Source organism: Mirounga leonina, unplaced genomic scaffold, assembly GCF_011800145.1.
Source record: "Mirounga leonina isolate KUSES-001 unplaced genomic scaffold, KU_Mleo_1.0 Mir_165, whole genome shotgun sequence".
NCBI classification, from domain to species: Eukaryota; Metazoa; Chordata; class Mammalia; order Carnivora; family Phocidae; genus Mirounga; species Mirounga leonina.
This window is the reverse complement of record NW_023270415.1, coordinates 74,864,765-74,881,931: the sequence shown is the minus strand read 5'-3', so window position 1 is coordinate 74,881,931 and position 17,167 is coordinate 74,864,765. Positions and strand designations below refer to the sequence as shown.

At 55.4% G+C, this 17,167-nt stretch overlaps 1 protein-coding gene across 2 annotated transcripts in view; it reads left to right on the top strand.

Moving 5' to 3' along the window:
• Positions 1–10,610, top strand: part of ZFAT (zinc finger and AT-hook domain containing) — a 201,875-nt gene extending 191,265 nt beyond the window's left edge. The window contains exons 16-17 of one of the 2 annotated variants that reach the window (XM_035011991.1): positions 7,967–8,223; positions 10,242–10,610. In XM_035011991.1, coding sequence (XP_034867882.1) covers positions 7,967–8,206 — 240 coding nt within the window. In that variant the 3' untranslated portion in view covers positions 8,207–8,223; positions 10,242–10,610. Of the gene's footprint in view, positions 1–7,966; positions 8,893–10,241 lie in introns of those variants that run through there. The other variant, XM_035011992.1, reaches the window with a different exon arrangement.
• Positions 10,611–17,167: the final 6,557 nt, after the last annotated feature.

Here is a 17,167-nt window from a genome sequence, read left to right as displayed (position 1 = left end):
GACAAGAGCTCTCTGTGCAGGAGGGCTCCCTGTGCCCTGGGGCCTCAGAATGGGGCTGCCGCGGGTGGGCCCCCAGACCCCCCAGTGCCTCTGGGAGCCAGGACGCACTCAGGGATGCAGCGACTGCCTGCAGCGAGCTGTCTTTACAACCTGGGCTTTGGACTATTGATAGGATCAGTATTTTCAGAAAAGAAAGAGCATCTGCTGTCTACTTACAACCAAGAGAAAAATAGGGCGGAGGGGAGGCATTATGCTGTCTCCTCAGGAAGGATGAATCACGGCCTTCCTCCCTTGCTGTGCATTTTGTCCTTTTTGAAAGGTTTTAAATCTTCATTGGTGCATGGAATGGTTTCTCCCTGCCAGTGAGTATCTTTTGATGTTGCCGCAAGTTTCTTGCTTGTAATACCCTTCTTTTGGTCCTGTATCTACATACATATTTCTAGAGTTGGAAATTTACGGTGCTTTCTTACACACCACATCCATTTATACCTCTTCTTTCTTCTATAAATTTGGGACAGTATTTACCATCGTCCCTTTGTTCCTGACACGGACAACACCACACCTAACCTAGGGTGGATGTGCTCGCCTGCTAACCCTGTGAGGGGGGCCTGCCGGCCCCTTCTGAGAAGGCTAGAGGAAGCTCTTGCTGGTTAGAATTTCAGCAGTGAGTGAAACTTCAATTACTGGGGAAAATGAGGCTTCTTCCTCAGAGCTTAAACATGCACAGAGGAATGTTTCACCTAAAAGAATCGACTGCGGCATTCTATATCATTCTCGTCGTTTGGTTGTATTTGGATTTTCATGTGCAGCCCTCTCTTCTTAGCATGCCACGGAGTCTGAGAATCCCTGCAGTGGAAGGGACCTGAGAAGGTGTCTGCAGTCTGGGCCTCCCAGTGTTCAGGACCAGGTGGGCTCCTTCAGGAGACCACCCCGCCCGGTGTCCAGGATAAGCGCCCCATCCGCTGCCTCCACCGGGCCACAGACCCGCGGGCGCAGCAGGACCCGCACAAGGCAGGGGCCCTGGCCTGGCTCTGAACTGAAACGTCCCCTTGAATGCCATGCAACGTGGCCTAGTGCACAGGCTGCAGCGACGGCCTTGGTGACGTCGTGCACTTGGAGACACAGGCTTCAGGGGCCTCATCCGTGTCCCCGCTGTGACTCTTCCCCGGGACTGGAACCATCTCAGTTCTGCTGTATTCGGTGGTTTTTGAGCAAGGGTGGCACATTTCTTAGACTTTATACTCATTTTTTCAATGATTCATCCAAGCAACAGGGATTCACTATTCCCTGTCTGTCAGGTGTGGCCAGGCTTCATGTGATGGGGTTCAGCTCTGGGCGTGCAAACTCAGGGTGCCTGGGGGCTCCCTGGATGACAGGGCGTGCACCTGATTCTCCAGGGAAAGGTGGTGGGGTGAGTGTTCAGGCAAGTGAAGCAGCAAGGGCAGAAGTTCAGGGGCAGGAGAGGACACATGATGAACCAAAGATGAGCATGGGTGGAGGGGGAGGTGGCGGGGGGAATGGGGAGAGGCAGGGGTCAGGGCAGGAATGTCCTTGTCTCTCCCCCCTGGGGAGCTGGGCTTCTACTGAGGGTCACAAGAAGCCACCAAATGGTAGACAGAGGTAGTTGGAAAGACTGTAGGCCTTGGACGGTCTTACCCGACTTCACATTCCAGAATCATCTGTTACTAGCTGTGGGGTCTCCTATACTCGGGGAAACACTTCTCAGAAAGATAGGGCTGCAGTCTTCCCTGCCCTGCCTTCTTCACAGCACTGCATGAGAATTAAATGAGGTAAGGACTCCGGAAACTGTGAAGGGCCCACCTGTTAAGGTCACTCTGAGAGGTGACAGATACACAAGGAAGGAAGTAGTGTCATAAGATGCAGACTGAGGAAGTGTAATAGGAAGTGTCGGGAAGGACAGAGAAGGAGCATGACACAAGTTTAGGGGCCTATATATGGCCGTTCCACATCCAAACCCACGCTCGTAGACACATGTGCACACGCACACACCCCCTGCCCGTATACACGTGCCCAGACATGCACGCCCGCACACATATGTTCACACTCATGTACGCATAAGATACACCTGCCCACGGATGCACGCACACACCCGCACACGTATGCCCACACTCACATATGTACACACACACCCTGCCTGTGTACAGATGCAGACACACACGTGCACAGATGTATATTCATGCACAAGCCCCTCACATACCCACCCTCTACACGTACACACAGGGCACACCTCCAGTTTGCCTCCTTGTGGGAGCTCAGCCATTGCTGTAGAGTCTTGGCGTCTCCCACGTCTGGCCTCGTGCAGCCCTGCCCATCTTGGGCGCTCGTTACATTGAGGTGATGGAGCTTGTGAGGAGCTTCCGTGGACCGGAGCCCCTCTGGCACGAGCTTGTGGCCGACTCAGGCACCAGGCGGTTATCTGCGCTGTTTTGAAAGACTTGGGTGGGAGGCGTGGCGTCCTCGAGTGGTTCATTGTAACCCAGGGGCCTCGTGGGAACGTGGTGTGTGAAGTACCCCACCAGCAACAGCCTCCCCTCTTGGCTCGCCGCCACCTCTGTGGGATTCAGCCGTGAGACACAGCTCTGTTTTCCCGTAATTGGTCTTTTGTTTGTCATGTTGTGATGCCCTTGAATGTCTCTGGGCTGTTTTGGTGTCCTCGGGGGGTGGTAGTTGGTGCGGTGTATAGCAGAGGGGATGTGTGGTGGGGCTTGAGCCCACTTGTGGAAGGCTGTGCACAGAGGTGAAGTGTTGTCCTGGAGCTGGTTTTCCCAGGCACGATCTTGTTTGGCAAGACAGCCCCCTCCCTGTACTTCTCCTGGCCAGCGTTGGGGTTGCTGAGGACAGGGTGTCGGGGCAGGAAGCTGTCCTTCCTGTTTCTGTCCTCAAGGCCCTTCTTGTGAGCGTCTGTGTCTGAGGCATGTGGACACTCGGGCAGAGGAACCCGTCGGTGTGTTCTTTTTAAAGAGGGAGTCAAGCCGTGGAAGCAGATGGTACCCACGGGGTTAAATGGAGGAGGCCAGGCTGAGAACCAAGAAGAAGGGGGTGGTCCTGGCATTGCAGGCTCCTTCCTGGCAGAGTCCTGTGCTGTCGGTCTGCCCATTGAAGGTGCAGCTCTCTCTTCTTAGCATGCCACGGAGTCTGAGAATCCCTGCAGTGGAAGGGACCTGAGAAGGTGTCCGCAGTCTGGGCCTCCCAGTGTTCAGGACCAGGCGGGCTCCTTCAGGAGACCGCCCCGCCCAGTGTCCAGGATAAGCGCCCCATCCGCCGCCTCCACCGGGCCACAGACCCGCGGGCGCAGCAGGACCCGCACAAGGCAGGGGCCCTGGCCTGGCTCTGAACTGAAACGTCCCCTTGAATGCCATGCAACCCAGTCGCCGTTAGCGTTTGCCTCGGCAGGCAGCCACTCCTCAGTGGGAATGGAGCCCAGCAGAGTGCCTGGGTCTGACAGCCATCTGGTCTAGATTCTAGAAGAATGCTTGAGGTGGGCAGAGCTGCAGAACTCAGAGCCTGATTTAGTGAATAATTTGTCCAGTCCCCTGGGTTAAGGTTTTCTATTAAGCTATCTTTGCTGCTAATAATTTAGCTGGAAGATATGTTAGATACAGCATTTGGGGAAAGTGGAGTTCCCGTCTCAGGGCATAATGACATTGTGAAGCTGTATTATTTCTACTGTGGGCAACAATTTTAAGCCTGAGCCACTAGTTGAAGCTACCAGAGAGATCACTTTGAATGGAGGAAATGGTTGAGAGCTCTACTGGGACTGTAAAAGTGATTGGATTGAAGTGAAGTAATGATTTAACCCAGTTGATCTGTGACGTGTAATCCCATCTCTCGCTGTCCTACCACCCCAGCCGAGGAAGGTCTGTGGATGAGGGGTCACCCAGGCCAAGGTCCAGCCCTTGCTCCTTTCCTGCTGTTTGACCCTGGATGAGTCACTGGCCCACTGAAGGTTTCATTCAGAAATGCCCAGCCTGAGACGCCGTGCGGACATGGCCAGCACGGAGTTCAGTAAACGGCGAGGGGCTGGGGGGACGCTGGGCTCCCTGGGATGGGGAAGGTCCACGGTTTGCAGGAACCTGGCACATGGAGTGTGTGAGGGTGGGGAGGGGCTCCCTCTGCAGAGCCTCACAAACCCCTTCTGTAGAGCATGCCCGCTCCCCTACCCCATCCCCCCAGTCCTCCTTCTGCAACATTCTCTTCCCCGTATCAGCTGGAGGGCTGGCAGGGCCACTCGCTCATGAAAGCTCGCGGAAATGTAAACACTGCTCCGCAGAGGTGATGGCCAGGCTTTGGGGACCCTGGCCGTTGTTCTGTTTTGGGGGCTCAGTAAGGTGACTGAGCAGCGGCATGCAGCCCCTGTTATGCCTGTGCCCACCAAGAAGGATACTCCTTGCAGGATTTCTGCAAAAGGCGCACTTACCTTTGTCTCCATCACTCTTTCTGGTGAATTAAGCCCTGAGGTTTACTGTGCTCTCATAATTAGCAGTGGATGGATTGAATGGTGATTCTGTTGCACAAAACCCTGGAGCTGAAAACTGGGGGAAAAAAAGGAAAGAGGATTATTTTTGAATAGATTTTGTAATTAGAAAAGGTGATATGGACAAATAAACATAAATATTTAAAGGGGCAGTGAGATAAGTGTAACACTCAGTTTTAACCTCTCACGTTAGGCAAGTTTCCATTGTCGGGGTGCCACGGACCCAGTGACGCAGGCCCTTCTTTGAAAACCATCTGTGTTTTCCTTTGTAAAACGAAGTCTCAGCCCCTCAGCTGGTGACCAGGGCTCTTCAGACCTGACCATGAACCTCGCCTGCCGCTCCTGCCTAGCACTCCCTCCCTCCTGTGACTTTGGCACATTGGACAGATGCCCCCAGGGGGCCCCCCAGGAGCAGATGGCCCTGTGGCCTGCAGCTCGGTGCCTCTGGCTCAGCCCGGGAGCAGAGTGTCGACGCAGAGAGGGGTCCAGTGCAGAGGTCGAGGACGGGAAATCTTCAAGAGGGCTCAGAACAGAGCCCAGGGGAGGGTTTGTGGAAGCCGGGAGAGGGTGTCACAGTGAGGAAAGCTGAGGCTGGCTCAGCAGTGGGAGATGGCGTAGAGCCTTCTGGAAGGGGGAAGACAGAACTCTGCGCAGCGGGCGTGGTGGTTGGGAGGTGGCCGGCAGCCTTGGCAGGGCCTGGGGCACATGCCTGCTCTTTGCTCACTGTCTGCCCTCTGCCTGCAAAGCCTTTTCCCGCCATGTGCAGATATCACCACCGTCCTCGAAGCCGCCCCTGCGACAGAGGAAGCACACAGTTTACCCTTACTTCAAGCCCAGTGGCCTTGTCTTGGTTTCTGCCTGTCTTCCTCCCCACATCTGTGGGCCAGAGCCCTCCGGGTCACCTTGGACCCCCTCCTCCCCGCCCCCGGTGTCCAAGAACTCGGCTGTCCTGGAAACAGGAGGCCGCAGTCCCTGCTCACCAAAGGCAGGGTGCCCTCGTCCGTGGCCCTGCTCTCGGCCCTTGTTAGTACGGGGCCGTCGTGGTGTTAGCGTTGTTCAGAGGGACAGGAATTTCAGCCCATGGGAATTGCTGTTGTGACTACTTCCTTATCTCAGCCTTGGCTCTGACCGCAGTGACCGCCAATTAGCGCACGTGGCCAGGGGCGTGTGTGTCTGTTTACTTCAAGTGCAGCAGGCTGGCTTTGCACGCGGGAGGTCCTGGGGCTCAGCACAGATTGCCCCGGCCCCGCACCTTTTCCTTCATGCAGAATTTCCTAACACTTAAGAGGAGAAACGCATTCGTTGTGTGTCCCCCCGCCCCCAGCCTTCTGGCAGGCACCCTCTTTCAGTGTGAAATAAATCAATATTTACTTCCAAAGTCTTGGTTCTCAGTACATTTTCCCATTTAAATGGAAACAAACACTAAAAGAAGAAGAAGAAGAAGAAAAAAGAGGTCCTGATTCACTCTGGAGAAACAAATCAGGCTAAATGTGTTAATAGTTTCCACTTAGGATAGCTCTCTGGCTTCTGGTGAATTCTTTCAGTCCAAATTAGAAGTGCCTTCCAATCCATAGCTTTGCATGGTGTCCACCCCAGAGGTGCCTTTCCATTTTTCTCCCTCAATTAAATACAATCCCCCTGCTGACACAGCCCGCCCTGGTAGTCACAGGGCCAGAGCGAGGCCCCTGTGAGCCAGTTGGGGGCCCCCATGCCCCTGGTGAGCGTTGAGTCATGGCTGTTAGGGACAACGGGCAGGCAGGGAGGAGGAGGCCTTCCCGTGCCAGACACCAGCTGGGAGGAGAGGAATCAGAGCATTGGCGCGGGGGGCGGGTGGCGGCGGAGCTCACGGAGGCCACCTGAGCACACCGGCCTTTGCTGGCTGTCCTGGGAGCCCTTGCTCCTTCTGCCCCCTCTGCCTGGAGCCCATCTCCACTTCTCCTCCGGAGGCCTTCCCTGGCTCGCCCACCCTGGATGGGAACACTGCCGCTCTGCTCCTGTGTCTGCCCCGCTGGACGGGGCTTTTCCAGCGGGCCACTTCCCCAGCACCCGCCCCAGCACCCGGTACCCAGCGGATCGTCGCTCCGCAAATCTGAGTGCTTGTGTGTGCATCCGGCCTGGCTCTGGGAAAGAGCGGTGCCAGGTCTCGGCGGCCCCTGCTGCATGGGGTTTAGTCTGCCGGGGCCTTTTATGATGACATGGGCTGGGCGGCATGGCTGGATTGACAAGTAACTGACGTGCCACACCTTCCAGCTGGAGGGTGTTAAGAAAGTCTTGTTAAATGAACGCTACAGACGCCGAAAAGGCAGTGCTGTTACTAGGCACTCACTTTGCACAGAGAATCTCCTTTACCTTCCCAGCCATCCTCCGCAGTGCACATTCGTCCCTGTTTTACAGATGGGAAAACTGAGGGTTGCGGGGTAGGTGCCTGGCCTCCCAGCGGACAGTGGTGAACTGCGGTTCGAGCCCTGCTCCGTGCAGGACGAAGCACGTGTCCCTCAGCTCCTCTCTGACATCCCTGCACGCACCTAAGAACTTTCTCATTCCCTCCCCAAACCATCCCAGACCCCCTCCCTGGACTTGTACTCTAACCCTTACGTTCTTTTTGCAGCTCCAGGCTCTCAACTCTTCCTGAGTCTTCCCCATGTTCTCTCCTGATTATTTTTCTTCTGAAGATCAAAGACGGTGGTTATTTAAAACAGGCCAGAGCCCACAGGGTCAGGGGTGCGGGGCAGCAGCACCAGCTGAAATTGGCTTTGTCTGGAATCTGCCTGCTTGGAGCTGCAGAGAAAGGCCTGCCTGTAGAGATCAGGTCCCCTCCACGGACAGATGCCCCTCCCCCGACCGTCCCGCCCAGCCCCACGGCAGGGGCAGGTCCTCCCAACAGGCCATCCTCCTTAGCCATGGCTAAGTCCTTGGTGTCGGTGGACGGCAGCTGGGGGAAATCATTCTTTCAGGGACATCTGCTCTTTCCCAAAGTGAGACTGATCTTCAGACAGGGAGGTGAGCTCCCACAGTGTGTGGAAAGACAGAAAACCCAGGATAAACCTAGCCTCTTTCTCACCGCCAGATGGACCAGCTATGAATTTCCAGGAGCCACCCACCTAACCTTCCACATGGTTGCAGTAAATCACTCGTATGCTACCTTCCGACCCTCACACCCATGGCAACCCTGGCAACCCCCACACCCCTCCAGGAGGCAGCTTGGCATCAAGAGAAGAGCTTGGACTTTGGGTTTCGACTTGGGCTTTGCCACTTGCCACCCCTGGGGCCCATGGCCATGTTGCTTTGCAGCACTGAGCTTCACTCTCTCCATCTGTAAGCCAGGGATGAGAGCAAACCTAGAGCATTTGGGTGCAGTAGGGACAAGCTCCTGGAACGTACTACATGCTCCATGTGCAGTAGTTGTGATTCTGTTGTTACAGCCGGATTCAGAAGCAGGGCCTGTGTGACCTTTCTCTTGCCCCCACACAGGTAACGGACGAGGAGCCCAGCTCCAACCACACGGTCATGATCCAGGAGACCCTCCAGCAGGCCTCCGTAGAGCTGGCCGAGCAGCACCACCTGGTGGTGTCCTCTGACGACGTGGAGGGCATCGAGACCGTGACTGTCTACACTCAGGGCGGGGAGGCCTCGGAGTTCATCGTCTACGTGCAGGAGGCCATGCAGCCCATGGAGGAGCAGGCCATGGGGCCACAGGCCCAGGAACTCTAGAGGACACGCAACGTCAGGTGGGCGCCACGGGGCAGGCCCGCCAGGCTCTCTGCAGAATGGCGCTCTCCGTGGCTCTCTCCTCTGCCATTCCTGCCCAGGCGGCCGCATGGGGCTCCTAGTCCTACCTTGGGTGGGGAAGGCGATTGGCATCACCAGCAACACAGGACCCCACCTCCAGCACAAACGCATAGACCCCCCTTACTCTGTATCCTCTGCTTCCGGAAAGATTTTGCATCCACCTTCCACATGGCCCATACCGCATCTCCCCTTTGCTTCAAGATTCATACAGGGACCCAGTCCCCATCAGCATCTGCCCCAAATCACACCCCCAACTCCTTGACCCTGTCCAGGTGCCGAACCATCCTCTGGGACCGCTCTGCAGCCTGATGAAAGGGAGCCAGCCAGCACAGAGAAAGTGACCTTATGGTTTTGAATCACCTCTTGGGGGGTGGAGGGGAGGGGGTCCTGGCTTTATCTACAAGATTCTACTCCCCACTCCTCCCCCCAAATCAAGGGCACTTGTTGCTGGGTGCGGTAACCACAATTGATGACCCTCCCACTCCCATGACAGGTGGGGTCTTAGCTTATGTCTTAAAATTCGTTTGCTTTTAAAAAAAAAAAAAATGCACTTTTTACTATTCACCTCCCATTCTATGAGATGTGGTGGGTAGAATAAAAACATTCTCTGCCTGAGTACTCTGGTTCCTCCGTTAGCTTGGATGGTTTACTCTTCCCCTTTCTGAATCAACATCTTGGGTTTGGGCCCCACCCAGAACCTCCCCATCCAAGATCCAAAGCCTTAACATTGCAGACGATGGTGTCCCTCCTCCCGCTAAAGCATTGTAGGATTTGCCTTGCGGCCCGTGTTTGGAGGTGAATGGTATTACCTTTTATTTCCTGGGGCCTGACACTTGATTTGTTGCAGCCGAGACATGTGCGCCCCTGCTTTCCACCTTGCCCTTGGGAGGAGTAATCAGCTGACAGAAGCTTTGTTGTTTGAGAGGCGGTCCAGGCACCATGGCAAATCCCATACCTTTTTAAGCCTCTGCTCTGTGCACAGCATGGTAGGGGCATCAGGGCAAGTCCTCCTGCGCCTTGCCCAGCCCTGGGGCTCTTGACATCATCCACCATCCGATTCACTGAGGTTGAGGTTTGTTTCCTCTGAGAACCCTTCACATGAAGTCTTAGGCGTGTATGAGCAAATGTGCAGACAGGAAGTGGCATTGCTCTGGTTGAAGAGCAGATGGAGTCGTGCACTTGGCCCTCATTGTTCCGGCCCAGTCATCCCACACCAGCAGGGCTGGAAGGTATCTCTGGGGGAAGCGTTAAGCTGCTGCTATAAGGGAGGAAAGCGACTTCTTGCCCTAGGCAAGGAAAGGAGTTCAGAGGAAAGACGGACACTCCCCACTTGGGATGAGTTGGGGAAAGCTCCAGGGTGGAGGAGACCTGTGATCAGGCCCTTATAAGCTAGATAGGTTTTGCACTTGCAGGACTGGGGTGGAGGGACAGGGACGGGTAACAGAAGGAAAGGAGAATAATGGAGTGGAATAGCAGGGGAGGGAGAGTGAGCCTTGGGCACTCCTATTTGGCTGGTGGGTAGCTCTAAGGGGAAAGGCAGGAAGATCAACGAGAAGCCAGAACCTAGAAGAACCAGGAATGAGAGTTGGATATTGCCTTTATTCAGTAAACCGTGGGGAGCTGGTGGCCCTGAGTAGTCTCAGGGTGTGAAGGGCAGAGTGGTACTCCAGAGAGGGTGACGATGTCCATGCATCAGGGTGGGCTATGTCGACGTGGTTGAGCATCCACATTAGAGGCAGAGTACCTGAGCTCAAGCCCAGATCCATCACTTCTTATCTGGGTGACCTTGATGTTTTTCCATGCCTGGCTGAGTTTTAGTTTACTCATCTCTGAAATGGGTCTGAGAATAATTGCTAACTGCTAAGATTATGGAGAGGATTGAGTTTGCAAAGTCCTTGGAGGCATTAGAGGCCCTGGCCCATACTCTGTAAATACCAATTATGATTTGTATTCCTAGGCATGGGGGAACCAGACCCCAGTATCTACCGTCTAGAGGGAGAGAGGAGACATGAACACACAACAGGAAAAGACTCGACTGAATGTGCTCAGGGCTCCGAGTGAGGCTGGAGGGAGGAGCCCGCCCCTCCTGACATGGGGCCTTTGACCAGAACTGATAGGGACACAGGATCCCGAGGAGCAGGTGCCCAGACACTCAGCAGGGACTCCTCACTCCTGCACAGCTGTCCACCTGGCTGAGTCGGGCTGGGCCAGTCCTGCATGCCGATCGTCTCAAAAGTTGGATCCGATTATTTCTGAGATGCCCGTCCAGCATGGGCCACTTCTTTGTGTCATCAGTGACTCTAATCATTAAAAAATCCTGCTCTAATTTGGAAGCTCCCCCATGAAGAGCTGCCTGTCCTGGCTGGTGTTCATCGTGAGTGCGCTGGGTACCTGCTGGGCCATCTGAAGTCCTTGGGTGCTGCTCAACATAGACATGAGGGAGAAGCGGCTTTAGTGTCAAAATGTAGGTCATGAGGGCCTTGTGCCTGGGCTGGGAGGCAGGCTTTGGTTTGAGTCAGATTCCACATCTATGACTCCTTGTGATGTTGGTTAACCTTTAAGAGGCTCCTTTCATCCTCTACCAAATGGGGTAAATTATTGGCCCCATTTGCCTGGTCGGTTTCAAGGATTTACTGTGATGACGTGTGTCAAGGCGCCCGGCACCACGTCCTGTACGTAGTTGGAACAGAGCAGACGTTTACTTCCTGCTGTTGACGGTGGGGTCCTGGAGAGCCCCGTGGCAGATGACAAACAGAAGCTGGACAGGGCCATCTCTTGTCCTCACCTGTGAGCTGAGTTGAGGACAGCCGCACCCTGCCGTCCGCAGTCTCCCCTCTCCTGGGCCTGCCGCCATGCCTGGCGTGCATCATTCATTCACTGAGTCCGCAGAGGCCAGTCGGCTGCCTCCAGTGGCCAGGCACCGGGCTGGGAGCTGGGAGCACAACTCACCGGTGACGTGGGCTCCCGGGCCTCAGAGACTCGCCACTGGGTCAGAGGGTAGAGGAGTGAGCCGGTGGCCCACGTGGAAACCTCTGCAGGAGCAGAGTGGTGTGGGGGTTGCAGCCAAGTGGGGGCGCCTGGAGGACATGGCTGCCACCTCCGATGAGCCCGGGGCCAGGCAGGGTGGCGGCAGCAGGACCAAGGCTTGAGCTAACATGGCCCAGCCGGGAGATGGCAAGTCCTCAAGACCAGAAGCCCCTGTGGACCAGCCCAGCCTAACCCTGCACTTGATGCTGGACCTCTGGGTGGGCCCTAGTGTAGGCTCACCTAACCGATCAGGACAGAGGTCAGAAGGTTAAGAAACTTGCCCAAAGTCAACAGCTAGTAAGGGGCGAGGCTAGGAGTGAAAAGTGGGCTGTCTGACTTGGGGACTCGCCCTCCAGCTTTTTTCTCCATGTTTCAGCTGGAGCCTTGGGAACGTGGGGCATGGGGCTGGGAGCGATGGCCCCAGGGCAGGGGGGCAGGGACACCTGATGGTGGGAGCTAGGATCATGCTCAGCCCGGAAGAGAGGAAGGAGGAGAGGAAAGGATGGGTGGGGAGAAGGAAGGAAAGAATGCTGCTGTTTAATGCCTTCACGGTATTCTTTTATATCTACAGCCTGTTTCCCCCACAGGAGTCATGAAATCATCCAGCGCTTGGTGCTCCCTTTGCACAGTTCGTGGGGAGCCTTTGCTCATGGCAAATGCTGTGCAGCGTCGGTTTATTTTTGCATCCCCCCACTGAATTACGGCAAACACAGCGGGTAACATAGCCCCGGGGCTGTTTGATGGGGCAGGGCAGGGGGCTGGGTCTCTAAAGTCCTTTCTAGGGAGCAAATGCTGAGCTTGGGGGTGCCTGCTTCTCTGAGCCAGGTGGGGTGCTCAAGTGATTCGTTCCTTGGTTCTGATGACTCCCCCCTGGCTGTTTTACTTGGATACTTCTTGATTCACATTGTGTTTTGTGCCAAGAGCAGTGAAAGTTTGGGCTGGGAGACAGTGAGCTCCTGCCTTCCTGCTTTACTGTGTGTGATAAGGACCCACCACGTGCCAGGTACCACACTAGGCAGCTTGCCACGCATCTCTGCACTCAGTCTTGCCATCCGCCTGTGTCTTCAGAAGATGGGATGCCTGGTACTTCTCTACTGCTTGTTCCATGCCAGGGGGTGTGGATGTTCTTACCGATTTTCACAGCAAGGCCAGTAAGGTTCTATCATTAGAGTTTTCTTGATGGAGAATATTAGCACGGAGAGGGGAAGAAACTTGCTCAAGGTCACACAGGAAGTAGCAGAGCCAGAATTTGAGCTCAAGCAAGACCAGCACTCATAACCGAAGAACCCTGTGCCAAGGCTTCTCGCCCTTTCACAGCGGAGGAGACAGACTCGGTAAGGAACCCACCTTGGGTGACATTTGAGGCCAGAAAGTGCTGTGTGGGACTTGAACCCAGTGGGAGTGTCCCGTTTCCTCAGCTGCTTTCTGTACTCCCAGTGGCATGCCGCCTCCCCCCTTACCTTCCAGCCCTGATACCAGAAAGGCAGAGCAGGAACACGGTGTGGGGGCTGAGGTCAAAATTCGGGGGGACAGGGAAGAGGAGATTTAGAGGCAAGAGAGCAAGGTCTCCTCCACAGAGCAACAGCCCAGGAACCGTATAGCTGTGGGACCAGATCAAGTGTAAGCAGGAGCCCCAGGGGCCACCTGAGGTCAGACACGGAGTCGAGACAGGGACCAGCCAAGGGGGGGGCCTGTGACATGTGGGGCTGGCCTGACCCTGGAAGACCCCTGGCCCTAGAGCCCCCAAGCGCCCCCGCAGCCAGTCTTGTCTGCCCTCAGCCCTAACGCCATCCTGCATCCGGGCAGGCTCTGTCTCCCTCTGTGGTGTGGGCTCGCCTCCATCTGTCAGCGTAGGCAAGACACACCTGGGTCTAACCCCGCTGCTTAGAACTTGTGTAACTTTGGAAAGTTATATCACTTACCAATTGCGCTAATGGGGATAGAGAATTGTCACGGGGCATGAAGGAGCTTCCCGGGACAAGGGTCTGCATCCATCCTTGGCACAGTCCCAGGAGGCATGGGTGTTCCCACCCCATCACGGGGACGAGGATGCCTCTGGGAATGTATAAAATAGCCCCAGAGGTAGGGAGATGAGATGACGTGTGTGACGTGCTCAGCAGAGTGTCTGCGGTAGAGGGACAGACGGCTCTGGCCCCTCGGGACAGTGCTTGGTGAGGGGGCGTGGCCCCCAGCGTGGCCCGGCTACAGCAAGTCTGAGCCACTTTAGCTGCTCTGAGTCTTGCATTTTTGAGGACATGGTGACTCATTCTATAACCCGAATCTACGGGGCCAATTTAGCAAATTAATTTTTCTTGTAATAAGGATTTAAAATTCATTAGCTGTTGTCACTGATGATTTTCCCATCGTTCTTCAGCTCCATGTTTCAAGGCTGGAGAAAAAAGCCTGTTTGATTAGGAATCCATCTCCCCCGCAACCCCTTGTAAAATTTCAAAGTGAACTGTCCATCTTGTCCTTGGATGAGACCCAGGCTTGCATCAGTCTCCCCTTGCGGTAATAGTTTTAAGTTGGAGCAGGAAGTCTTTGGGAATCAATTAAGTAGACGAATACTTTGCTGGAGAAAAAAAAAAAAAAAAAAGGCGTGCTGAAGGGGGACTTAATTTACCATGTATCACAAAATTTTCTAAGTAAATTATTTTTGAGTCAGCTCAGCCCTTCTCTTAGCCATGACAGGGACACGTTTGCGTTTGGTTTTAAAAATTCTAATCTATCACTGTCACTGTTCCTGCTGCAATTTAAGGCTTGGGTGGTTTGTGGTAGATAAGAGTTGTTAGGCTTCCTACAGGCTAAGAAGACAGTGACGGTTTGGTATATTAACTATCACAAAGCAGACAAAAGGGAAAAGGAAGGTCTGTGTAGACAGGAGAAGGACGTGTCAGGCCAGAGTCGCCCGTGGTATCTGCTGCCTCCCCCTGCGCTCAGCCCTGGCCCTGCTGTTCTGCAGGGCTCTTGGGACTGTCCCAGAACCAGACCTGTGGCTGACAGAGCGATGTCCCTGCAGCTACGCCACCCCTGCGGGGCTCATGATGGATCAGGAGAAACTAATCAGCGCCAGCGGTAAAGCCACCGGTGATGGGCGCTTAGGTCACATGTGTCCTACCCAGGTACCTGGATGGAAATTGGCCTTGAAACACAGGTTCTGCAGGCCTTGGAAGGAAGCGAGGTTGCCGCCTGGTTTCTGTCCCTTGCAGGTCACAGCATGTCGACTGTGATGGTCGGTAGCATCTGGGGGGGTCTCTGTAAACCTATCAGCTGGCACCGTGTGAAGAGGAAGCGTGGATATGCGTGCAGCAACTGAATCTCGGCTGTGTCTGAGGTCAGGATTCTGCGTTGGAGTCACGGGTTCACCACGAACCGGTGGGGGCATCCCATGGTCCCCTTGACCCTTGGTTCTTTTCATCTCTGACTTGGAGATCGTAGTAGCACGCTCCTCATCCAGCCCTGGGGAGGCTTCCGTGAGGTGGAGCGCGCCCATTTCCTGGCACACACAAGCGTCCAGCCTGGCTTAACTCCTGCTGCCCTTAATGATGGCTGTCCTCATCTGCATTCCATTATAACCCTGTTGCGTGCATGGTGCCAGGTAGCTGGAGGGTGGACTTCTGCCAGAGGGGCCCCAGAGGCTGGGAGAGTCCAGGGGAGACTCCCTGGTTTGCAGGGCTCAAGAGGGACAGCGAGAGCTATGTGGATGCAAGGCCCAGGGTTCCAAAGCTGAAGGGACTGGAGGGGGACAGTCAAGCACCCTCATTTTACAGATGAGCAAACTGAGGCCCTGAGAGGGAAAGGGACTCCTCCAAGTGCACAGGGCAGGGGAGCTGCCGTGCTCCATTGCCGAGGGTACATCCCGAGGAGGCCGGAGGTTCCCACTGCACTTCGGGGGAAGGCTCGTCTCCACTTGCTCGGTCCCCTGACAGCAGCCTATGCTCTGCTGCCTCGGACCTCGCCATCTAGACCTTTTGTCAGAGGCGGGCAGGAGAGACGCCTGGGGCTGGGCCAGTGCGAACGCACTGCTGCAGGACCAGCCCCTCCCACCGGGGGGGCCCTGGGGGGCAGCCCTCAGTGACAAGGGGACAGTGGGCATTGCCACACTGCTGCCAGCTCAGTCCTCTCTCCGCTGTGATCCGGACACGGGGTCCCCTGTGCCGGGAGCCCCGACGGCCAGTGGAAGGAAGAAGCCCTTGGCGTGGACACCGCAGAGCTGGAAGTCTGGTCCGGGCCCACCCAAGACCTTGGAATAGGTCCTGCAGTGTCATGTTTCTTTGTGGCAAACAAAGCTTCTCTGGGATATTTGCAAACCTAAAGCTGCTTGCTCCCTCATCTCTTCCTCGTGCCCATGCCTGGCCTTCCTTGGTAAGTCTCTGTGTCGGGGAGGTTAGTAGTGAGCTCTCAGGGTGGGGGGGTAAGAAATGGGAATGACACATAACACCCTGCTGGAGGACAGGCACACGTCACCATCCTGGCCCACGAGCCATTTCCTGGGGTGGCGGCAGTTGGTGGAGTGAGAGGGCCTCAGCCTCCCCCCTGCACAGCAACAGTGACTTGGTAGCCATCCGCGGACAGAGTGCCGTTGTGGGAGTCTTGGGACCCAGGCAGGAGGTTGTGAACCCGGGTGGAGCCCCAGGCCCGGAAGGCCTGCTTTGGAAGGGCAGGTCAGTGCTCTGTGTGGGCCCGCTGATGGTGGTGTGGCCTTAGCTGCAGACCCAATGCAGCCCCGTGCCCTGTGGACTCAGCTCCAGCTCCCCTTTTCAGTGCTCTTCCATCAGTGCTGTTGGCCAAGGGACCTGGGAGGAGTCACACCAGTCGGTGTCCCTGGTAACGGGCCCGCCAACCATGGACCTGACCGGGACCAGCTCCAGCCCTGCTCGCCTGGGGTCTCCTCAGCCCAGGGACCCCGCAGGAACCATGGCTGCCCATCCCCTGGTAACAGGCCTACAGCTGGGACCTCAGCGCAGACCAGGCCACAGCCCCGCACCCCAGCTGCACCCCAGCCCCATGCTCCAGGCACTAGGTAGGAGAGGCCAGGCCGAGGAGCCTGGAAGGGTGTCTTCTCCTTCAGATGCGCCCACACCGACAGAAGGCCGCAAAGGTCCCAAAGAATCAGGCCAGCACAGTGCCACCAAAGCACTGATAAAGCTCCAACAACTGACTTTAAAGGAACGGAGATTCGTGAACCATTTGACAGTGAATCCAGAATAATCATCTTAAAGAAGTGCAGTACTGGAACTCTTTGTGTGGTTGAAATTGTGTGGTTTGAGTGCAGGGCACAGGGTGAGTTTCTGTGCTGAGCACCGTGCAAACTGTTCAGTACCAGGGATGTGTGTGGGGGTGGTGATCACGTCCAGCTGCAGTTCCTTCCACGCACACAGGGCACCAGACTCGAGGCAGAAAGTTGCAAAGGCCGCGGTGTGCACTCTCACCGCTCTCTGTTCCGTTCAGTTCAGCCGTGTTTATTCTGCTCTCAGGAGGAACAAGGGTGAGACTTGCACAAACCGCAGACCTCCCACCAAATGCCAGGTGTCAGCGAGGGAGGGACTTGAGGGCACCCAGCTCCCAGAAAGACACGGCCTGTTCCCCCCCACAATTTAAAAAAAAAGCAAGAACAGTCTCTGTCCCTTGGAAACACATTTGTAAAAATACATCAATAAGATTAAAAGATTCAGGACACCTTTATATGTATGCAGCGCATACACTGAAGATCAGAACGTCTGCTGGATCCGAAGATGTCTGTAAACATCTGTCCTAGGCTGCGGGGGCCCCACCTCCTTCCAGGTAGCTTCCTGTGGTAACTAAAAAGATCAGATGTCAGCAACAAAGTATCTCAAGGGATGACAGTACCTTTTT